The sequence below is a fragment of the Rhopalosiphum padi genome, chromosome 3, assembly GCF_020882245.1.
Source record: "Rhopalosiphum padi isolate XX-2018 chromosome 3, ASM2088224v1, whole genome shotgun sequence".
NCBI classification, from domain to species: domain Eukaryota; kingdom Metazoa; phylum Arthropoda; class Insecta; order Hemiptera; family Aphididae; genus Rhopalosiphum; species Rhopalosiphum padi.
The window spans coordinates 36,148,480-36,175,313 of NC_083599.1; the positions used below are offsets into that span (position 1 = coordinate 36,148,480).

Consider the following 26,834-nt stretch of genomic DNA (forward strand, 5'->3'; position numbering starts at 1 on the left):
AAGGAAAATTTGGGTCGTGGTCCTAAAAAGATTTAGAATCTCTGATCCTATAACTATAGCTATATAAGGGCTAGTAACACGAGGAGAGAATGTTGTCCTAGGTGAACGATTATTTTTTTATTCCACTCATAACTTTATTAAATTATTTTCTACTTTTGATATTAAATTTTTATTAGTTAGCCACATTAAACATCGGACGTGCTTTGATATCTGCGATCTAACTATGAAAATATAACTAATGATTTTTCGGAGTCATAATCTAAGAAGAAAATTTCAATTTTTTAACATAAACGTTTTATTATAAAAACTGATTTTTAATATTATTATTGTATAGTTAGTCGTTTTTGTGCCCCTGGATGGATAATTTATAATTTAGGCCCAATTAGTAAATATTTTTCTATATTGAAATATTAACATAAATGTGAATCAATTTAACAAGCAACATAAATATCTGATTATTGAAGTTACATCTTATATACCTATTTTAAACTAAGTATATTCAGCATCTCGTAGAAGATAATTTTTAATAAAAAAAACTCAAACAAAACATTGATTAACTATGCAAAGAGAAAAATATTATGTAAACCCAGTCATCTTTACTTAAATCTCTTGTACAATAAAGTCAACATCAAATCTTGGTTAAAATGAAAATAAAAAATTAATTTAAAACCGTTTAAAATATTTGTAATTTTCTTAATATTATACTCTTTATACATACTTTCACAATATTTAATGAGTAAAATAAATTTAAATTTATTTATTTTAAACAAATTCAATTTAATAATTATATTTAGAGATATTAGATCTACGATAATTCGTTGTATTTATTTATGGCTGTACAATAATTTTCTGAATATAATAAGACAAGGTGACAAAAAAAAAAGTTCATAAAATAGTCCTTGTGAGCGGTGGTATTCCTCTGTTGTAAATTAAGCAATTGTGGTAATATAAAATATTAATAATACATTAATAGTAATTACTATAAGTGTTAATAAAAAAAAATTAAGTAATTCACCTTTAAAATTTTAAAATTATAAATATGTTTTTTTTTATTTGACTTTATAGAGACAATGCAAGATAAATCGTACTACTATTGTATTCAAACTACTTAAGTTACTTATGGAAATATTGAAAATTATTATAGTCATTTATTTCTGATCATTATAATAGCTGTAAGAATAATATTAATAATCTCATTTTATTTAATGCCCGTTATTTTTTATTTTTAATGAAATAAATGAGTACCTAATCATTATTTCAAAGCAAAGCATTGTAGGTATCAAAGTTAAATAAGACAATTGTTCGATTGTATCAAAGCAAAGGATTGTGTTGTTTGGTTCTTTTTATCTTTAAATGAAATTATTTAAAATGTATTGTATAAATACTATTATACATACATATTATTAATACAAAATTAATTTTACACTCAATTTTATCATCATATTATTATATAGGTACTTGTTTGTAATTTAACCAAAATGTTTAACTTCAATGTATTCATACAAATAAACAGTTCAGATATAGTTTATATGACGTCGTTGAATGTTTGATGTTCAAAATATTGTTTAATTAATGTTTACATGATTTTAACTGTAGGTATCTATTAAGCAGTCGTAACCATACAACGTTTATATCCCTTAGGTAGTATCTATTCTGGTAATGTATTATAATTTATTAATATATCAGTGTCAGATTTTAACCGAACATGGTAAACTGTTTGCTAAAGAGTTAACGTGAGTGGGTATTTGAAATCTAGACCATAATCAACACATCAAACGTGTATGAATTTTGTTAATCTATACTAGGTAAGTTGAGAATTGAGAAATAATATATATTTTGATTAACTTTACCAATTGGTGTTTGATTGCACACGTGTAATGATACAAATAATATAATATTCCGAAAAATTACTTCGTCAACGTTATTGACAATTATTTAAAAATCAAATTGTACAGGTACTATAGGCACAACAAAGAGTATTGAATTATGAGAATAATCATTAAATGACTCATAGCTATGAAAGAATGCAATCAAAAATACATTTGCGTATTATATTGTAATGAAAATGGTTGAAAGATTAATAATGTGGGTGCGTTTATATATAAAGAAATATGCGTATTAATTAATAAATTTACACTTGATTTTGTGATTCATTACTATATTTACCGTAATTTTTAATCTGGTATCGTGAATATAATATAATACAAAATAACTTCATGCAATATAAAAGAATCCTTTTAATGAATAAAAATATAAAATGTGCACTAAGCTACTAGAGACGATACGCAGTATATTATGCTGTATAAACTCTTGATAAGATCGAATTGTATAAACTTTATTCCAAAAGAATAAACTATTATCAAATCGATGATCTTATAAAACTTTAAAACACATTCATACAAAAGACTCAAAATTCCGAAGGATAATGTAACTAAATCCATCAACTTTCTTTCTTATTTTATTTTTAAAAATAGTGTTCATCTTCTTTAAATAAATAGTTGAATAAGAAATAAAATTATAATATAAAAAGGTATTTTAGACATGAAAATAATCAAAAAATTGTACTTGCCTATATATAGTCTATAGTTGAAAATAATTATAAAAGAATATAAATACCTATTTAATTTAACGTTATGTACAATACATATCTATTATGTTGTATGTATGTATGTACTCGTACCTCGTATATGTATTACATAATTTATAAAACTATATGAACATAAACATAATATTATACATGAAAGATTATATATTACACATAAATTGAAAAATAAAAACCAATTATTTTATATAAACTTTTCTTTTTTTCAATTTTTTTATTTTATTTATAGAATTTTTACCTACACTTATGTAATTAAAATTATTTTGACTTAAAAAAAGTGTTTTTTTTTTAATTGAAAATTATATAAGATACCTACTTAACTTTAAACTTGAAAATACATAATTCTAAAATCTCTTAAACTTTAAACATAGTATAATATTTTTCTAAGAGCTTACTTTTTTCGTGAACTTTTATCAGAATATTTTATCCCATAATACTATTACATAATAATATATTGCTACGCTTATATTATAATTAGGGTGTTGAAATTATAATTAATTTTAAGTGTAACTATTTCATAATTTATAACTATTAACACGAAATCCATTATTTAAGTATAATTATTAAGTAATTTTTAATCATAATTATGATATACTTACCTATAATTTTAAGATTATTGAGTTAAATTTGTTCAAAAGAAATCGGATATATTTTAATATTAACATAGGTTGTAATTATTTATATTAGACTTACAGATACTGTAGTTTAAACATTAAAACATTTAAGAAGAGATTTAAAACTAATTATTGATAATGCATTTATATAAAATACACTCTAAATTTTAAACATTAAAAATTATACATTTATTTGTACAGGTATGGTGACATGGTACCAGAAACAATAGCCGGAAAAATTGTTGGTGGAGTGTGTTCACTCAGTGGAGTGCTTGTTATCGCACTACCTGTACCAGTAATCGTGTCTAATTTCAGTCGAATCTACCATCAAAATCAGCGAGCAGATAAAAGAAAAGCTCAAAGAGTAAGTTTTTTTTTATATAACTAAATTGAATTTTAAATAAATATGAAATTTAATCATTACTATTCATTGACAGTTATAAGTTATAATTTTATGAATAATTCATGATGAAATACGAAATTATATTGAAAATCCTTTTTAAAAGTTTATGAAAAATTAAATGCATCCAAATAAAATAAAACTTTTAAGTGGATGTTATCTAAAATGTTGGTTTTAAGTTAGAAAGACTTAAGTTACATATACTTTTAAATTCTTTAAAATTGAAATGTTATTCTTTAAACATAACAATAGAACTACGGAGTTAATTATAAAAAGTGAAAATGTATTCTTTTTATGTGATAGTGTAATAAAAGAACAATATTATAGTGTCATTTATGTTTTGTAATATTGAATTCTAATCAGGAACGTATTTAGATAGGGGAGAGGAGTTAACATCAACCCAAATAGCAATTTTTAGGGATTTAGAGATGGTAACATCACTGTTCACAACCTTCAACCATCATCCATCATCGTCATTTAAGAGATACATACACATTTTTATCATATTGCAATTATATTTAAAAATCAAGATTCATTGATATGATTGCAAATAATATACAAGTATTATAATAACTTTAACAGAAATACATGCACGATATCTTAAAATAGAAATAAAAAATAAATCATAGAATCACTATAATATATTTTCAGTTTTGTTATGTTTTGGGTTTATATTGATGTACTCATTAGTTTGGACTTTATTTCATACAATTTGATAATTTGTATTAATATTATTTTAACAATAGAATATCATTAAAATGAGTGATAAGTTAATAAATCTGAATAGTGTAACTTCTAGAAAATTAGTCATAGAAAACAATTTAAAAAATCGACATGTTATTTCAGGAAATTCTTAAATAATAAAATTATTTTACAACTAATAACCTAAAAATTTAACATATATTAATGAAATGTACAGTATTTGTAAATTATTACATCTTTGATTCTAATATATCTTAAATATATATATCTTAATATATCTAATATATTTTCTAGAAGTTTAAACAAACTTAAATTAAACAATAATTAATATGATATCATTATCAGTAAAAGTACCAGTAGTAATTATATACTAGAGTATCCACACTTATTTTTTAATAAATTTATGTTGTCATATGATTATTAAAAAAAATAAGTAATAAGTTAGTACGAATGTATTTTATATTACATATTATTACATTTTCGGGGAAAACAAATTTATTTTCAAATAATATTTTATTTAAATCTACAAAATAATTGTATGTAGATCCTTATTAAATTTGAATATAAAATGGCATTTTTGTTACGAAAAATAAGATTGATTCGCAATAATAAAAATAATAAAATGGAAATTTCTATACAGTGTAAATATATACTTTCAATCGAATGATATGATGGTATGATGCGAGCAATTTTTGAACATATTTTTACTCATCCAAAATTGTTAAATAAAAAAATAACATAAAACCTAAAACCAATAGCTATTTTTTGCCCCCATTCAGAATTTAAAAATATTCTTTCTATAGAAATATTCCGATTTTAGTTTTCATTTCAAACTTTTATTTACTTATGATTTAGTTTTATCTAGAAAAAATAATGTTTTAGGACGTTTAACCATGGCTACATAATGTATACCTTAATAACTATTTGTTACTCATCCTCTAATTTTTAATAATTAATAATTAATTAAACGAAATCATATAAATCATATTCAAGTACAAAAAAATATAAAGTTATACTATATATAATTAAACACTAAAAACATTAGGTATATACAATAATGAATATATTATTATTAAAACATGAGTTATGTACAATTTGTTAAGTTGTGTATTTATTTTATAATTTACAATAGCTAGGTAAAAAAAAATAACTAACTTTGAACGAATTACTGTGAACAGTGTGAACGCTATAAGTAATTAGTGCTATTAAAATGTATGAAATTTATTCATTTTTTCATCTTATTTATGCTAAATAAGCCTATCAAAAGTAATATGTAATATGGTATAGTAATGTAAAAATCATATGTTTAGGCTTTACGAAAAAAATGATTTATCTGTATTTGTTTCGTGATACTAATCACATTAATTTGATGTTTTACAGAAAGCACGGCTAGCTAGGATAAGGATAGCAAAGGCCTCTTCGGGTGCCGCATTTGTAAGCAAAAAAAAAGCGGCTGAAGCCAGGATGGCGGCTCAAGAATCCGGGCTAGAGCTTGATGAAAATTACAGAGAAGAAGACATATTTGAACTGCAGCATCATCATTTACTTCGATGTTTGGAAAAAACGACTGTAAGTAAATTGAATAGTGTTTATTTTTTCCTTTACTCTTCATATCCACTCATTCATTCTTTTTACATTTTTTCTGTACACAGATGAATTTGTTTGTCTTACATTAATACCACAAAAAAAGATTTTTTAGATAAATCTATTGGTCAACCCATTTTAATTGCTTTTTTTAATATATAAGACTAACAGCAATGGATTATTAAAAAGAAAACCTTAAGAGATACATAGCTTCTAAAACAAAATCTTGATTGTGACTTCTGATTATTTGTTTCCTTATTCTTAATTTATGTTTAAATCTTAAATATTAAAAATATAAATACCCACTTAATTTATGAGATTTGTGTTACATTAGTGTAAATTAATGATTTAACTACAAGTATTATTAAAAAAATATTTTTACTAATGACAACCGTAATTACTATTATTTTATACAATAACTCCAACTTTGTATTAAATATAAATGTATATATATGATTAATTAAAAATGTATGTTATCAGACAACCTCGATTATAAAAATCATGCTATTTAGATATTTTGCAATTATAACCATATTGTTATTTTTATTAATAAAACAAAAGCCGAAAAATTATTCCATTTAATGATTGTCATTCAGTAATAAAACAGCATAATTTTTCAAGTTTAATTTATTCAAAAATGTATTCATCTTTACTTCTGACTTCTATGTTGTATAAATGCATTAAATTACCAGTTGTCATGTTAAAATAATGAAAAGTTAACAAGAATAATTTCCGAACGAAAATTACTCTTAGAGCTTATAAAGATTAAAGAAAAATAAGTAAATTAAAAGATAATTACATTGCCCTCTATCGCACATTGTTCTTAGATGTATAGGTCGTATAGATTGTCATTGAGTATAAAGCCACAACTATACTGTGTTCATAGTTGTCTTTGATAAAGTACAATACGGAACAACAAAGGTTTTCATCAACAAAGTTTATTTTGAAACTTTAATATTACCTACAATGATTTACTACAAAGAAAATTCAAAATATACATTAAGATAAATAATGTTTTAAGACATCAATTATTAATTATTTAAAATGTTTATAAACATACAAAAAAAGTATATCTAAATAAAAATGAATAATATATATAATAATCAACTAATTTAATATTTAAAAATCAAATTTCTTGAATTACCTAACGTTTTTATGTTGCGTTTTATGATTTTCATGAAAATATAATAGGTATGTGAAAAGATTCTTCAAATAGTTCTTTAATATTATAATACCTAAGCGGCTAAGCCCATATGCTTTTATATTTTTAAGTACCATAACAGGTACTTTAAGTTCATTTTTAACTAATTTACTAAAAACTGAAGATTTTTTTTTTAATTAACTCATTGTTTTGTATTTTAATACTCTAGATAATTAATCATAGTATGGACAAACATGTTAAGTATTAATATTATTCGATTGAAATTAACTAGGAATTACTGCATCCTGAAATAATAGTATTATTATGGTAGATTTATTAAGGATTATGGTAGGTAGATAATATCTTTCAGGACTTAGTATTCATGAATACTGTACTATAGAAACATAACTAAATTAATTATAATTAAAGCACATAAACGTACATGCCATTAATGATATATTGATATATTATATGACATTAATCTATCCTTCGTATAATTTACAAAAAGTTCTCATTTTCTCAATACGGGTTAAGCAGTAAAAATAAACAATTTCATTAATGATTTGGTATACATATTTGTTATCTGACACTCTCATTCGATATAAATTTTAATCATAAAAGTTCAAATTACCAATGATGATTCATTTCATAATTTAAGATGCTCATTCTACTGTACAAATTATATGATTTCCCCGAAGATAGTTTTTAAAACGAAAATATATTTTTACGATACACTACATAATTTGTATACTATCCCAAATAAATAACAACCTTTTATAATATATTTTTCATATACATTTAATTGTTGTAAAAATACAATTTTCCAAATTCATAATGATAGTATTGGTACTTACATCCCACCTACAACATTAAAAAAATATGCAAAGCCATAAATGGTATATTTGTTACTATATTCAGTCAAACAACAATTTTATAAAATGCAAAAATAAAATCTATTTTTATTCCACTTTTTACTTTATTGTATATGTGTTTATTAAACCATGCTCCAGCTATTTTATAGCCATGTTTATTTAGGATTCTAAAATTTAGGTATGTGTGGGTTATACATGCTATGGAATAAAAACCGTTATTAATGATTAACATCATCACCATGAATATAAGTTTGTTTTTTTTTTGAATTAAGTACCTATACCTATGGTTTTAACATGTGTTATACCTACCACAAATAATAATATTTATCCAAGGTATTTTACAAAAATATAAACTATAAATTATTTATACTTTGTTATACTTCAATCGTGTAGTATGAAATCTAAATAAATAATATCATTAAACAAACCTAACTAAAAATAACAATAATACGTTTAAAAAAAAAAAAATTAAGAAAAACGGCATATCGAAAATAATACAGATGCCGTTTATTGGCACTTTATATCGTTTCACTCGTGCTTATAAGTTGTAGATAATAAACTATATATATTATAGGTAATAAAACGTATAAAATTTTATATTCTAAATTCGAATTTTAATACTAAATCTTAGTATAAGAAACACAACTTTTAAGAAAAGCTTTTACGATACTATTTCGATTTTAAAATATTATAATAATCACATATCTATTTTTTGTAATAAAGCTTAAAGCTACAAATTAAAAGAAAAAATAATCCCTATCATTTTTTTAACATTTTTATTATATTATTACCTATACAATTTTGGTAATATTTTAATATTATTTTATGGTTGACATAATATTTTAACATTTAAATAATTCAAATTATAATGATTGCAAATTGTATGAATATTTATTTAAAAAATAGTTGTTAAAAAAAGTTGTATTCGATTTCTCAATATTTTCTTAATGAGATTTCACAATTAAAAAATAAAAAGAAGAACACAATATAGAAATTATAGTATTTAATTTAATATAAATTAAACGTCATTATTAAAATACTAGTCATATTAAAAAACAAATACAAAAACTAACGATTGTGTATATTAATCTAATAGATCTCAATTCCTTTATTTTTCTATATTAAATTCATATAAGGAAATATCGTAGTCTTACGAACATTTCCTTAATATTTTCTAAAACGACTGAGATTTTACAATGCTTTTTTGTAAGTACCATCTGTTTTCAATTGTCGATTTTAAATTTACAGAACTTACATGAAACTTTAAAAAACTTTTACTGCTTCAAATACAAAAAACAAACATCTTTCTAATACTTATTCTTCTTTAAGTTTAAACTCTAAATATTATATTAAATATATTTATTAATACTTGGCGGTTTTTATTAATATTTTTTTTTCAAAATACAAACTTTTTTTTTTTATAAAGTTATCATTTAGGACAAAATAATATTAAAAATAATTTCTAGTATGTATATCTGCCGGAGTGTCGCCAGTGGGCGGCTTCTCCACTCAAGCGCTTCTGTTGAATTTTGTATTTATTTTTATAACCATCTAATATGCGTATTATACTAAACACTGTATAGATTGTATAAATTAAATAAATTAAAAAAAAAAAAAAAGTATGTATATCTATCATAAATTAACAAATTACATATTATGGAATATGCCTTGTGACAATGCTTTATGCCACCTTTTTGTTTTTTATATCAATATTAAGAATAGTAGGATAATCTTAACAGTTAACATTTTTAACACTGTTTCATTAACTATGCTATCACCATTTAAATTTAAAATATAATTAGGTAATAGGTAATATTGAGAAAATGTATTGATAAAAAATTGACACCTGTAACATCATAAGTCAAAGCTTTACTAGCTTTATGAGTCAATCTCGTAGTTATTTTTATAATACAAAAATTACCCAGTATCTTTCAAAAACAAAAATAACTGAGCATTTTTTATTTCGAAATGTATTATTAAAAAAAGTAATAATAACTACTATAGTTGTTGTATTGTTTACTTACACAGAAATAATTATCACAGAAAAAATAATTTTGTATTTATTAATCAGTTAATATAGACATTTTAGCCATAAAAAAATGTTTGAACTTTTAATGTTATAAATTATTACAATTAATTGTTCTAATTACCTATTTAAAGTTTATAGTCCTGTCATAGATATGCAACAATTTACTTCATAGCCAAATAATATGTAAGTAATCTAGATATTCTTATATTTATATTTTAAAAAGAACATTATGATATTTATTTTAAAAAAACTAGTTTTACCCCATGATAGTATATAAGAATTTTTTTACTTGCTATAAACAGCTATAATTAATTTTGCTATTTAATTTAGTAGCTTGCCATCTGTGTTTTTCTGATTTCTAATATTTGTGAAATAATCTAACAACTTTCAATTTACGATCTTTAGACTTAATATATCAGTAACACTTAACAGTATACTGTATATAAGGTGTAACAAGACTATTTGACAAACTTCCATTACAAATGTTACTATATTTGTTAAATAGTCTTGTTACACTCTGTATATAATTATTCATAAGTAACGTATTTTATGTAAAACGAATATTTAAATAGGACACAAATCAGGTCAATTTTAATTTTTTAATAATTGCATGTTATTGAAAATTTACATTTAGAATGGTTTTTGTTCATGTTTTACATTCCATTTTTTGTAAAAATCCATTGCATTAATAAGATTTTTTTGTGCACAGTTCGTGGATATCTATCAAGTTTGTTAATTCCATAAACTGAGCAGATGTTTAATGTTTCAGAATTCATAATTTAAGCAAATACAAAATTATAAATCTTTTATCTTTTGTTAATAAATTTATACTCAGACACCTAAGATCTTGATGAAGATAAAAACAAAAGTATTTAGATTTATAATTAAAAAGCTTAAAAAATGATTAAGTGCACTCAACACATGTTGAGGAACAAGTCACCGATAACAAAAGTAACGTCTTTTATAGTTTTATAAAAAAAAAAGGCTACGATATTGTGTGATCTTAACTCAGTTCGTCGTGTTATTGTTGTCAAATATGCTACGTAATCAAAATAATAAAATTGTTCACTTTATACTTTTTCTTTATCGTTTAGTTTACACTTGCCGACATTAAATTATGTTAAGTTTTTAGTTTCTGAGTGTGTGAAAATCGAACGATTTTAGTTATATAAGTATTTACAATTTAACAACAATAAATTCGTTAGTTTTAAATTGTTTCTAAAAAGTTTGGATACCAACTTTTACATTGTTTAATACATTTTAATTACATATGACCCACCCCCCTCCTCGCGTTTAATGGCATTTTATAATTATACCTTGTGTAATTTTCTTAACTAAAACATACATTTTACTATTTCTTTTGTTTATAAAAAAAATCAAATATTACATTACCTGCATATTTCTATTGTATATACATTCGGTTAGGTGCTATAAGTGTTTTAATATTTAAACTCAAACACATTTTTTTAAATCATTGTAATATTAAATAAAGCTGAAAAATAATTTTTCACATATATCTATTAATATCTATTACCTACTATAATAATATTTATGTAATAAAAACGTATATATTATACAAAGTCCACTTCAAGAAACGAGGATGGTTTTTACGTGGCCATTTAATTATTATTATATTTACACTATATTAAACTATTGTTATTCAATTTTGAGTAAGCCCATACCATACTGTAAACATGTCTAAATAAGTTCATAGTATAAAAACTTATAAAGAAACTTGTATTAAATTTTCAAATCTTAGAAATAAATATCAAAAATGAATTTCTAACTATGAAATAATTTGCTAATTTTCATTATTTTAACAAAATTTGTTAAAATTCTAACATTAAAATTTCGAACTTATTAACCAAACATTTCATTATTAACAATTAAAAAAAAAAATGTAAATAGTTAAAAAAAAAGGCAAAATATTTTGAAAATTATGCCATTTATAAAAAATGATAAATATTTACACTTGATTTAAATTTCAAGTTTCTGCAATTTTTCGATTTGAGTTATAATAAAATAAAGAATTTAATTTTATCTAAAACTGGTTAAGCATAAAAACACCATTTATTTTATCCATAATTTTTTGTTTGTTTTTCCGATTTAAAAAAAGAACTGAAAATTTTTAATTTTGGCCTCTTAAAAATTGAAAATAGATTAAAAACCACCCTCAAAGCATTTTATCGACTACTTTATCAAATATACGAACACAAAAATTAAACTCACATCATAGTAAAATAAATACATTCATCAATCTACTAAAAATATAAAAAAAATAAATATTTAAAAATCACAGTACGGATATGTTATGTTTGTCGTGGTTGTTTCCTTTAAAGGTATGAAATTCGTTATCTGCTACAGAATTTGTTTAACATTGTTGATTTCAACCTTTAGATGTTTTAACACACATGATTTTAAATATATAACATACACACAGTATGTTATATCTCCCACGCTATGAAAACGATTAATTTATCATTAACAAGTAACAACCGAACAAAATGACTCCAGTTTTGGGAATAATATTCAACTAAAATCTCATCAAGATAAGATAGATAGTTATCTATAAATAACTGTATACATACATTTATCTAAATATAAATATAAATTTTACATTTATCTAGATAGGATGAACATAATCCAGTATATAAAAATAAATCGATTATTTACTATATTTAAATGTTATATTAATCAAAATAAATATAAACAATTTGGATAATAAAATGAGTAAGACATTTCGAGCTTTTACAATTATATATTTTTGAGATTATTTTAATAAAGTTAGTGTCTTAAAATCCAAAATGAACTATTTTAGAACTTAAAAACCTGAAATCATAAAATTGAAAAAATTTTGAATTACTACTAATAAATTATCAGTAAATCATTTGTTTCGTGTCAATTAAAAGATTTTTAAAAATCATTTATTTTTGAATTACAAAGAAAAAACAAAATTTATATCAGATGAAATCGTATTTCTACCATTTATAATTCATTTTTCAGTGGTTTTTCATTACGCATTTATTTACACAGTACAGAATTCGCAAAATGACGTCTCAAAAGTAGGTACTTATAATATAAAATGTTCTAATAAAAAATGAGTATACACGTACCGATTGGATAATCTTCTGGAGGAAAAATCTTAATATAAAAAAACTAATATTACGAATATATTTTTATTATTGTGGCTTGTGTGTTAAACTTATCTGTCAACTGTGTATATTGTTATTATCGTATTATATCATTCTAATAATATTGTAAATGCTTTTATACCTGAAATTTATATTCAATGAATACAATAAGCTTTTCTATAGATTATAGTATAAATTTACCGTAAAATTTAATTTTAACCACTCCTTTAAAAAACAAAAGAATATTTTTTCAAACGTATAATATACACATTTTATATTTAAAAAATATATTAATACGTTTTTGAACATTAATATTATAATTTATAGTATTAATAAATTTAGGTACATAATATATACTATATACTAATAAACTACGTAATCTTGTTTTATATATTGTTTACCTTTACCCTCACAATTTATTTTATTTTTTATATGAAAAGAAAACATCAAACATTATTTGAGTTTATAATCAATTTTTTTTTTCGTAAGTACTTACGAAATATAAATTCTTCAATTTAAATATTGTTATGTATCTACCTTATACCAAACTGTAAAGCAGCGTAATAATATTCTTAGTGAATATAACTTTTATAAAGAGTAAAATTCTTTGATAACGAATTATAATAAAAATAAAACCATTTTAATTAATAATTCTATGTTATAATTAGGTGCTTAATCATACTTACCAATATTCATACTCGATTTTTCTTCTATTGTATCTATTCTTTTAGTTACCGATTTTTTTTCACATAAGAAATTATTTTTAGAATTAATTTTTTTTTTATGTTAGGATAGAGAGTTTGTGGAGCTCGAAGTGCCATATAACGGTCAATCAAAAAGGCCATGCTCACCGTCTCCCCTACTGAGCCCTAGCCATTCGGCATTAAGCAGGGTGAACTTCTTAAGCTCATGCTGTACAAGATGCTGTAATCAACGGTATCAGGTTTGATAGTTTCTATTTCATTTATACTAGGTAAATCTTTAGTAAAAAGTTCATTTGAATGTCGATAGTCATTTATAGTCACTATTAAAAAAGTAGAATTGTTTTAATTTTTGATACTAAAATTCATTTTTAAATTACTGAATTAGTTTAAACCAAAGGTTCCTAAACTTACTATGGGTTACATAAAATTCTCATGTATATTTTATTTAAATATAATAATTATAATATTAATATTTCTTATAAATAATTGATAAAATATTTAAGTTATTTTTTATATAAAAATGTGTTACACTATATTTCGGCATTTCAGTATATACATTCATTGATATCAATTAATTAATTTTATTTTTCCATGAAAGTAATGGGTGTATAACATCATCAAAAAATCAAAAAATCCATAAAAAAAAAAATACACCCTTCACTTTAAATTAATAAAGTAAGTAATCATTAATATATATTTTTTAATTAAATAAATAATTGTTTTTGCAATTTTATTATTATGTATAATATAAAGTATCTATTTAAGAAAAAAGTATTTATATTTTTGTAAGTCGTACCGTTAAAAGTTTGGGAAACTATGGTTTAAACAACAATGCACAATACACTTTCTAATTAAATTTGATTATACTGTATTAGATATTTCTAGTCAATAAAATATAAATATACAAGTAGGTATATTTGTAAACACTATAGCGCAATATATATATCGTATAATATAGAATACAATACAAAATCCAACAGTATACGTTATAATGAATAGGTAGGTACCTACTTAATAATAAATAACATCAAATAACGTAGATTTTAATATGTAATTATAGGTAGTTAAAGTATAATATTGTAATTAGTAGTTTTTTCTAAATAAATTGTAGTAAAGTTTTGTAGAGCTGAATAATTAAACTTTTTTGTACTTGAGAAATTATTTAAAAAAATTCATATACCTAAACCTTTAAACAATTATTTGCATGTTTTAAAATAAATCTTAATAAATAATAGCTTATAGATATTAAAAATATATAGTTATTATTTATATATTTGTATCTAACTGTATTAATCAAAACAACCATACTAAAAATGCCTGAAGTCACATTGTAGTAAAATTATTTTATTTTTGTAAGACATCGATAAACGATTTAATTAGAATTGAATTAATATTTTAAAAATTACCAAATTATTCACTTTTTTATCTAATAAAAACAATTAAAAAAAAAAAAAAAATCATAGTTTTAGACGTTGTAGTAGTTATAATATTATACCTAATACTATTATTTAAAAATAGAAAAAAACATTTTGTCGTTTTAATTTTTAGAAACAATGTAATTTTATTATAGTATAGAATACGCTATAAACATATATAAACATAAAGTTTTGTAAACTAATAATTAACTTGTTATAAATTGGTAGGTACAGTGACGATTATGGCACCACAATAATGAAATACAAAATCAGGAATAGTGAATAGCGATAGCTGACGTTATTTATGAATTTAACTTACTTATGACTTAATACATTTGTTACTGCAATACTGGCATGTAATTATGACAATAAATAAAAAGGTATTTAAAATTAACATAAAACACTACGTAGATATTAAATATTATAATCCTCTTTCATACGATGTAAATTAAGTATATTTTTTCTACTGTTGATTACTTCACATTATACATTCTAAGAATGTATAAAATATGTTGATTTTGTTTTCCATATTATGCTTAGAAATTTACATGTACAACATGAAGCTACATTGTATAGTCTACATACATATTAATTTATATGATAAAGGTTATTACTATAACCATTCTAATTAAAAATGCGTATTGTACCGCAGAAAATGCTTTCCGCAAACATTACATAGTTTAAGTAATATTTTTAATACTTGAAAAAAAAAACCAAAGTATTTTAGTTATAGTAATAATTTACACCACTGGTCTACATGTAGGTAATTGTACCATTGAATAACACGGATTAAAAAGCAACCAGTCGTGTCATGTACGCAGTGACTTCGAGACATAAGACCCTGTGAAGTTCTAATATTATATACCTAGCTTATACGTTAAAAAAAATGTAGTGAGTATTTTCGACGGTGAAAAAAAAGGGTCACAAACAAAAGCAGGGAAAGGCCCAGTAACACGGACATGATATAAGAGTATACGAGTCTCGTTCACAAGCGAATAATATAGATGTATACGTAAATATATATGTATACCTGTGTAGTGTGTATGCAATATAAACGAGCGCAGGTGTTGGTGTAATTACGGGTATGCATTAGCAGACCCGTCGAGTTGTGTATAATATATTATTATTATTATTATTATTATTATTATTATAAACGTGCAGCGCTTGCCGAAATCTTAACTTTTGACTTGGCAACAATATCGTCGACAAAAAACCAACACGGATCCCGCCAAAGTGCGCGGCTGAAATCGATATATTATTATAGGACAGTTACACCTATATAGTGTTAATGTGTTATACAGCGTTCGTAACGATCGGAAAAAATCAAACTCTTGAATTGCTATAGACATGATACATTTTATTATATTTAAAAGGAGTTTGAACTATCGTGATATATGCATGATTAGCATGAAAAATAAGCCATCACGCTTCTTTTCGTGATAAATTGTTAATAAATAATAAGTACTGGTTTTGAAAATTATAATTATTTTCTGTTTAGTATTTTGATCGGGACACTCGAATAGTGTTTGATCGTTCGAAAAAAATTCTTTTAACTCGTTCGAGCGTACATAATACAACGCGTATGTTTGCAATTTACAGTACCTGTATGCATAATAATAATAATAATAATAATAATATAGTTTTACGGTGAATGCATGGATGTGTTTCTAACTGGGTAATTATTTTATCAAACAACACTCGTGTCTCGTTATTTTAAAATTTGTTGACGATTTTGAAAATATTTTTCCTACATTATTCCCAGTCGTAATCAAAGAATATTTCTTAAGTTTTAATTTTTTTAAATGACAACCTGCATTTTGTGGAGTATTCCGATAAATAATATAATATATAGGTGATCGGAGTAGTAGACAAACATTATGCGGAGCGCCCCCGTATATCGCTGCACTCCGCTCCACCTAAACGTTAAATACTTACTTATTACAACTCATAAACTACTCGTCCGAATTTCAGTTTTACGTATTCCGCTTCCGAACACGAAATTAAAAATGCATGTAGTCATTAAAAAAAAAAAAAAATGTAATAAACTAAAAAAACATACAACGAAAAGAAAATATTGAAAAAAAAAAGCATATTATATTGTTGACTGGAAATCGTGATGTGAGATTAAAGAGACATTTTCAAAAGCTTCAATAGATTTCGAAATAATAATGTGTGCTGTTCGACAAAAGAATCGCCCGGTATACCACACTAGCTATTATCCGCAAGCGTCTAAACCGGAATACAATTTAATGGCTGCGAATATTGTGCGCGCACAAGCGCATTTAAAAGATAGGACGCGTCACCGCCACCGTCGTCGGCGGCGGCTTCTCGGCGACGTCGAGTTATAATAATATATCATAATATAAATATACCGTCACGATATCGAATATCTCTGATGTCCGGTAATTCACGTCGCACGTACACGTCACTACTACACGATGACCGTTAATACCAGTGCCGTACCCAGGATTTTGTTTTCGGGGGGGGGGGGGCTTAAACATTCATACTTAACTCTATAGGAAAATAGGAAATAAATTAAAAACATATATACACATATTATTTAAAATAAAAGATTTCGGGGTTGGCTTAAGCCCAAAATCCCCCCTCTCCACTGGATACGGCACTGGTTAATGCCGTTAAACGATCACTGACGTGTGTAGATAATAATATTATATAGTGTTTGAGCATTTTACTATGTATACGTTTGGTAGATCAATATATTATATATGTAGATGCACGTTGTAATAATATAATACGTTTATACACACGTCACGACACCCGGACAAAATCCACGGTGGTATTATATTATATATTGTTGTATATGAAATTATACGTTGTACACTTGTACGCGTTGTTGTTGTTGTTGTTGTTATTAATATTACCAATTGTCATCGCGCCTCGACCATCCGCGCGCATCATCATAATATCATGTTATATAGGTATAATAATATAATAATATGTGGTATTTAACACGGTCGGATCGCGTATTGATGTTTCAGAAGCACAAGCGAGAGAGCTCGCCGGACTCGATAGGAGAGCCCATCAACGAGGAGGAGCTGATCGAGGTGCAGATGAAGCAGCGTCACACGTCCGCGGCGGCGGCGCCCGGCGGCGGCAAGTCGAGCAACTCGCTCGACTACAACAGCTGCGACATGCCGTCCGCGTCCGCGGGCCACAAGTCGTCGGCCGCGGGTTCGCCGTCCTCGGCGTCCGCTTCGGCGGCCGCGACCACGGCGGTGGCCGGCAGCAGTGGCGGCGGCGGCGGCGTCGGGCCGGCCGGCGGCTCCACATCCGTGGTGTCCGTGCACGGCTGCAACAACCCCAACTCGAGCACGTCGTCCGTCGTCGTCAACCTGCCCACGTCCTATCCAAACTCGGAGATGGACTACGGGTCGGCCTCGTACCCGCCGTCCCCGTCGCTGTCCTCCAACAACGACAAGCCGCAAGTGCGCATCACGTTCCTCTAGCCGCCGTCCGACTCCGAACCACTACGTTGTAATATTATTTTATTGTTACGTTTTATTATTATTATTATTATTATTATTATTAACCGTTCCATTTCGTTTTTCGCTGCAGTCATGCGCGCGTCGTTTCCCGTTTGTTCGTCTCGTCGCGTACACTTATTCTGTCGTTTTACCGTATCGTGTATTGTTTTAATAATATAGTACGTTTTACGGCCACGTGATAATATTAATAATGATAATCGCCATTATTAATATCATTATCGTCGTTATATTATTATCGTTGTTAATACTATATATATATATGTGTGTGTGTGTGTGTGTGTGTGTGTGTGTGTGTGTGTGTGTGTGTGTGTGTGTATTATATTATATATAGGTATTTTACTTACCTGGCTAACCCTAAGTGTATTATTATAGGCGCGTGCCCCTCCCCCCCCAAGTCATTAGTCCGGCCTGTAGTCCCGTCGAGGGTGTGCGCGTTTCACATAAACTGCAGTTTTGGTGTACCCATATAAATATTAAAATATATGTCCTTTTATATATATATATACCTAGCTAGTTAGTCGACTCCGTCGCCGCCGCGAAAATAACGTCACTCGCCGGTTTTAAGGTGTAGACACCGTTTTCAGACTTTGTCGGAGTGATTGAGGACGAGGTGTCCGATCACGTCATCGTGTCCATTGCCGACAAACGTATCATTCCGTTGGGAATTCAAAAATAATATGCCGTTTACTAAGAGAACGCTATATACTCGCAACATGTGCGCGGTCGCCGTCCTACAAATATGATAAATATTAAATAACAAATTCGAGTCGAGCAGAACCGATCTCGTGTTGTCGGCTTTAATACTGGAGTAATGGAGTGAATTGAATCATAGGCGTAACTAACCCTGAACTGAAGCCCACCCAAGCCCCCCCTCCCAGAAATTTTGGATAAATTTATGTGCATATAAACATATTAGTATTAACTTTATTTTTGCCTACAATATAACAAAATATAATAATATGTTTTATATAAACGAATAAACATTCAAATCAGTTGTAAACACCAATAGAAACAATAAATAATAATCAAATTAAAAAAAATTTTCTATAAAACATTTTTAGGAATTTAGCTCCCCCGGACTTAAAGGACTAGTTACACCTTTGAATTGAATTAAAATTTCGAACAAGTTGAGCACAGATAATATTCTTGACTTTGATATTATTAGGTCAATTAGCTTTAATATTAAAGCTATAACAATACACACAATCGGAGACAACATATTCGGGTGTAGCGTCCTCTTGACAATTTTTCAAATACACACACACGTTTGTGCGATACTTACGTCGTTACGATTATCTGCATGACGACGACGACGACTACTGCTATTATGATGATGATAATACGCCTTGGCACTTATGCGTAGGTAGGTACATGACTCGCGTAGCATTTTAAAAATGTTTTTAAAAAAAACCATGGGAGCTTTACATTTAATCTGTTTTCCTTCCCGTATAATGGTCGAAATATAATTATCTATGCTAATATTATTTTATCGTGAAAAACAAATTGTGTGACACCATAGCCTTTTTTGTGTACCTAGTGACTACCTGTAGCTACCTACGCTCGTCATAAATTCTATCCAGTCGACATTGAACACCCACGCAGACGAACAACGGTTTGTCGCGTCAAGTCGTTCATTCCGCCACCAGGAACAAACCCGCTACCCCACTCTCCCCACCCGTGTCCCACCACTATCGAGCATATTATATATACCTACTGGCTATACACACAGTCCTTTCTGCGTATAGAACAACGCAGTGATTAAAATAATACGGCTTGTGTGCGAACCGAATAATGAATACGTCTAACACGTATGATACATATATACAATTATTATTATGTGCACGTGCGGAATACAGTGTGGTATCTGGTCGAACTTAGTCCCGGTCACATCAACAATTTCCGTCCACCCTGTGTGCATGCAATTTTAATCGAGCAAAGTCCGAGTGGGGTTTGCACTAACAATGCGGGGTTTGAAATAATAATGCGTCAAGTAACAGCTGAAACCCGTCGACGGAGCTGCTCCTCGTCATTACATATTTAATCGTTATTAGGGCCTATTCAAAAACATATACCTACCCACTAATTACTATGTTACGACAAAACAAAATTTTTTCAAACATTAATCGGGAGAAATATCGATGATTTCATTTTCATATTCAAACAGACGATCGAAACGGTAATAGCTATGGTTCTTATTGTTCAAAATTATAAAACAAAAACTATTACAACGTATTTAAACAACGCATACTATTAATTATTATATCTTAAGTTCAAAATGCATCCACCGTATAATTATTAAATTCCATTATTCAACCAGTAGGTATATACTAATCAGTTTAGATACCTACGGCGGTATCGCATTCCCTTCTTGTTCGATTATTTTGTGAAAAAAAATTTAAGTTTAAAAATAAACAATAACGCAATAAATTATTGATCCATACAAAAAATTCAAATTTGTTAACTCAATCAGATGTGTTCATATTTTTCAGTTACATAACTCAAAATATTTAAAAACAAATTCATTTTTATCAGCCTCAAACTCTACGCCTCGACAGTTTAATTGCAGTTTATTACGTATATCAAAGCGATTTGATTTGTCTTTTCGTTCCACCATTTAAAATTTTAAATCAGCCTACAAACTCCTTGTAGCGATATAAGTCTTGTAGATAGATGGATGCCATCCCCGTCCCAATAGATTAAATTTTGGGAATCTTATCATATATATTCAAATGTGTAGATTTTGACAAAATTCGTTAACTTTGACTGTTGTTTTGTAACATATAATGGATACGTATAGGCAAAGGTATAATATTCGCAGTTCAATAAGCATGATGATAAATCAACTAAGTTCGCGTCATAATATTATGCAACGTGTAAAGAGTAAATAATAATAATTTTCTGTCAAGTTTAATTTATAAAACTAGTCTCTAAGTCATAGTGGGTTTTGTTAAGGTTATTTTCGGCCAATATTAAGTGTGAGGTACACAAAACGTGAGTTGTGAAGAAACGAGCGACACCAAAACGTCTGATTTTAATTTTCAAAGGACCTAGATTTATTAACAGTCAAAAGTTATATAGGTAATACATAAACTTTGAACATTTTTTTTATTAATCTGTTACATTTAATCGTGGGTCTATTGTTATGAGGTTCTAAATCGATGTTTTTCAAAAAAGCACATTTTTAAAATTAATTAGGAGATACTTCTATAGTTGTTTGTAGTTTATGATTGATTCCTGTAAATTTTAAAATTATTTTCAATTAAAAAATATTAATCACTAGATATCTACATAATTAAAATTATTAAGCCAATGGACAATCAGCTTACGTTTTATTTACTAACTTACATGTTCGATCTTTTATTAAAAATAAATATAATTTATAGTAAAACGATTGTTTTTACGTGACAGCAAAATTTCAACATTATCTAAATTATAACTGATCACTTTTATAATTTTTAATTTTTATTAAGACCTTAACACTTATAGGTACGTATTGAATATGTAGCGATATATTTTTCTTAAATATTTGTTGACTTTTAAATCATAACAGCTAAACTAAACTAAATAAAACTTATTATAAAATGTATTTGTCCAAACGTTATTATATTATATTTTAGAATTAAGTATATAGTCTATATCGTTTTTAATGTGCAGAGAAATTATTTATTTTATGGGCATACGTGATTTTGCTGATGATCTAACAAAACCTGGAATTGGAGTATATATTAACTTAAAACGATAGGTATGTTCTTTCAGTAATGGTGTATTGTAAGAAAATTTATATTTGTAAACAATAGAATTATACCTATGAACCTATGTATTATTATCAAGTTTTGAAAGTGCTCTTTGGATATACAAAAATCGATTTAGAACCCTTTTATATTTTTTATACACGACCCAAGAAATGTTATCGACTAGAATTAAAAATTAGGACAAATTCCAAAACAATGTGGTTTATTGGCACATTGCCCTCGATGTGCATATTTTAATTTACTTTACTTATCCCATGTAACACCTGTTCTCGCCAAGGACTCTGGGCAGTGGGCACCAGTTATATTATATTTCTGTTACATTACTAGGCTGTCCATATTTTGTAAATATATTATGATTATTATTTTTTTATTACTTTATTTATAAATTAAATTATTACGACCGTGTAAAAAATTTAACGTCGATTTAATACAAACCATCAATTATCTTTATTATAGATCCTGAGCGGGAGCAAAGAAGCTATTAGTTTTACAATTATGTGTTTTATTTTTTTTTCAAAAACGCTTTCTTTTTTATTAAGGCTCCATAAATTGCATGTGTGTTTATCGATTTTACATTGTACCCAGATGGTACTTTGGGTTTGTCAAAAGTGAGAAATTCCCAAGAAATTATATAGAAAATTGCGAAAGACTGCAAAAGCATCATTCGACCTATTTGTTCTCGACATTATTAAAGCATATATTTATTATCATAATACTTTGATCATACCTACCGATAGCTGTTCCTATATTATAATAATATATTCACCAAACTTTTGTAACATATATTTATAATATACCAACATTCAAACCTAATAATAATATTTAATTTTACGATAAGTCTGTACAGTTGTCATATTATTACTATAATAAATAATAGATCCACAATAAAATGTTTACTTCGTAATTTATTGTAATATCTTGATTGATAATAATATAAAACATTTTCGTCGATTATAGAATCAACTAATTACCTACTCAAATTTTGTGATTAAAAAATTGTAATTATTTAATATTATAGTTAGGTATATCATATATTAAATATTTTTAAAACTCGAGATATAATCTTATGTTACATAATAATATAATACATGCTCTACTTTTTGTATGTATTAGAAATTTTTCCCTGAACACATAGGTCAAAATGATGGTTATTACTTATACTAATTATTAAATGTCAATATAATATGTCTCAATAATGACAAATTAAAAACACCATGTTTTGATCATATCGAACAGTAATATTAGAGGTATATTTATTTTTAATTAGTGGCTAATTTATTGCTAAAAAAAAATGTACACAAATGTGTAAAAAAACCAAAAAAAACTACCTATTTTTAAAGAAACGAAACAGTTTACGTGGCAAAACACTTATAATACGAATTGATATAGAATAACACAATCATAATATTATTAGAATAAAAAACGACGCTACGTAACAATTGAATTGGATCCCAAACTAAAAACGATCTTTTTAAACATCTATAATTGTGCCGAAGCATGTGTGTAGTAGATTAAAATAAGCGTTTAAATGAAAATATTCTAAATCTCTTTTTTTTTAATTATTATAATTGATATTGAACGTAACGTCTGTCTGTCCATATCTACGAGTTTGTTGTACGATATATTTGAGTCTTCTAGATCTTAAAAGGGTCATTATTATATATGTTATATATTATTATATTATATGAAATTAAATTAAACCATCAAAATAAATATAATACTATTCATAACAAACATTTTATATCATATATATCATAATAATTGTCATCGTTCTTGTTTAAAATCGTTAGTTTTTTTCTTATTAGTATTTTTTATTACTTGCGCTAACTCTCGAGTAGATAAAAAAAATATATATATTAATATATAAATAATACATAAAATGAATGTATTATAGATAGATACTATTTAGCTATAGATCACCTGAATCATTAAACAGTTTAAACGCGTAACAGCCAACAGGTGTGTTTTCCATTGTCTATTGGACATAAATTGTTCAATTGAACATCTTTTAGGTAAAATTTGTTAATCTTTTTTAGACTTGTATTAATAAAATAATGGATCATGAATAACTATTATTATATGCCTATAACATGTAAAAACAGTTTAAACAAGCAAACTATCTAATTTTTAACAGCGCATTCATTATTATAATTATTATTGTTAACAGATAATATTGATGCATTTATGTTTTAAACAATATTAGAAAGACGAACAAATTTATTAATGTTAAAATTAATTATATTTATTATTATTATTATTATTATTATTATTATTACAACAACCACTACTACTTCTACTACTATTACTACTATTACTACTATTACTACTATTACTACAACTACTACTACTACTACTACTACTACTACTACTACTACTACTACTACTACTTCTACTACTACTACCAAGGTCCACCTATATCCACCTATATATCCACCTTGACTACTACTACTACTATTACTATTACTACTACTACTACTACTATTACTATTACTACTACTACAACAACAACAACAATTACTACTATTACTACTACTACTATTATATCAGGGTGTTTTAAGATATTCTGGCCAAATTATTTAACAACATCGGTTTTAAAAGCATATATTATATCCTTTTGTGGATTTTTACTTGATATCAAATATCTATCGAACAAAACGTATTTTTATCATACGATCCAACTCAGTTTATTACATACTACCTACATTTTTACGTAAATAAAATCATTTATTTTTATTTATACATAATATGTGTGTGTGTATATAATATATACCTATACTGCTATAGTATACCTAAATTATACGTGCAATTTAAATTTAAAATACCTATAAGTTACTTTTCTACGTTAAAGTCTGCTTAGCTTCTTGCATTACACCTTTATAACAGTACCTATTTAAATAGATATCCATAGAAAATTTTTTTTAAGCCTAATAATTTCTAAATGAATTAACTTGTCTTCGTGCATAGTTTGGCCAGGATTGTCTGAAACATTTGTCAGCTTGGCCCGAAAAGTTTTGAACGTTATTAATAAATCCAATCAAATAACTGTTAATAAAACTGTTTTAACATTGTTTTAATATATTAAATTTATACAATTTGATCAAATGTACTATGTATTATTATTTTTAATGATTGGTTAATTGATCAAATTATATTAGATACATTTGTCAGTCATCTTTTCGGACCATTCTGATTATTTTTCATCAATATAGTCGTTTGTATTACATTCAATTTGTTTAAGCATGGTAAACAACTAAATGAAAAAAAAAAAAGTTTTTTTTTTTTATAAATAAGCAAGTTACAAATTGTTTATAAAATATATTATACAACAGCTAAATGGTATAGATTGTTTTTAAAAATGCGAATTTAGAAGTGGTTATTTCGTTTTAATAAAAAAAAAATTCCTGAAAACGTTGTTATTTTCTATTTTGTACTTACCTCTACATGTTTCCTTTCAAGCGAAAATTCTTGAAGATTATTTTATTGGATCATTTCCGGTAAAATAGTTCAGAACCGTGTGGTATTATAATATTATGTAAAATACTATCATTGGAAAACCTGTCGATCCAGTGTATAAAGTACAAAAAGTACTCCCGCGAGAGTATTATTGGATGCAAGCACAGCATGGATTGATCACATTAAGTAAGTATAAGTAAGTATGGACAACAATAACCTTTATTAGTTTTTGTGTAATGTGTATAAAATTGACCAGCAGCTAGATCGGCGAAGAATTTATTAATTATTAATTAGATTTTACTGATTTTAGAACGAATTGTGCCTTGCACACGATTCCATTGATATATAATATATTATATCACATTTTATACCTATATAATTATATGAGTATTTAACGTTATGCGTGTGCGTACAATACTTGACTTGGCCGTAAAATGTCCAATATATTGAGTCTTAAAAATACCAACAACCCCGGAAACGAAATTAAACATTGTAGGAGCACGATTATTGCTAGAAGGACTTTGATACAAAATTAATCAGTTTTCTGTAATGTGTTAACCATGCGACACGTGGTTATATATAAACCATTTGTTTTCATTTTGCAGTTTTGTTTTTTTTTCCATTTCCCTCGTGCTAAAGGAATTCCGAAAATGTGAAGAGCGTTGTTTATAGTTTTCAGAGACATTTTAAAATAATATTGCTCCGAACAAAATAAAAACAAATTAAGTTGACTTCCTGCACGCATTATTGACCACTGTAATGTTAGATGTCTCCAAGACCTCAAGAAGATTTGTTCCAACCATCATATTAAATTTGAAACCAACTGTATGTGTGCGTGAGTTATATAACACATTCCAAAAACTACTCCAAGTGATCCCGTTCACTATAGTTATTATTTTATTCAAATATATTACAAACATAAATGAAGA

At 26.1% G+C, this 26,834-nt stretch overlaps 1 protein-coding gene across 5 annotated transcripts in view; it reads left to right on the forward strand.

Moving 5' to 3' along the window:
• Positions 1-25,860, forward strand: part of LOC132924057 (potassium voltage-gated channel protein Shal) — a 65,459-nt gene extending 39,599 nt beyond the window's left edge. The window contains exons 2-5 of one of the 5 annotated variants that reach the window (XR_009661289.1): positions 3,418-3,580; positions 5,699-5,887; positions 13,871-14,018; positions 18,194-18,315. Coding sequence is in view for 4 of the 5 variants with exons in the window: in XM_060988132.1 (XP_060844115.1) it covers positions 3,418-3,580; positions 5,699-5,887; positions 13,866-14,018; positions 18,194-18,661 (973 nt within the window). In the remaining variant the exon portion in view is untranslated. The other 4 variants (XM_060988133.1, XM_060988132.1, XM_060988135.1 and 1 more) reach the window with 4 other exon arrangements.
• The last annotated feature ends 974 nt before the right edge of the window (positions 25,861-26,834 follow it).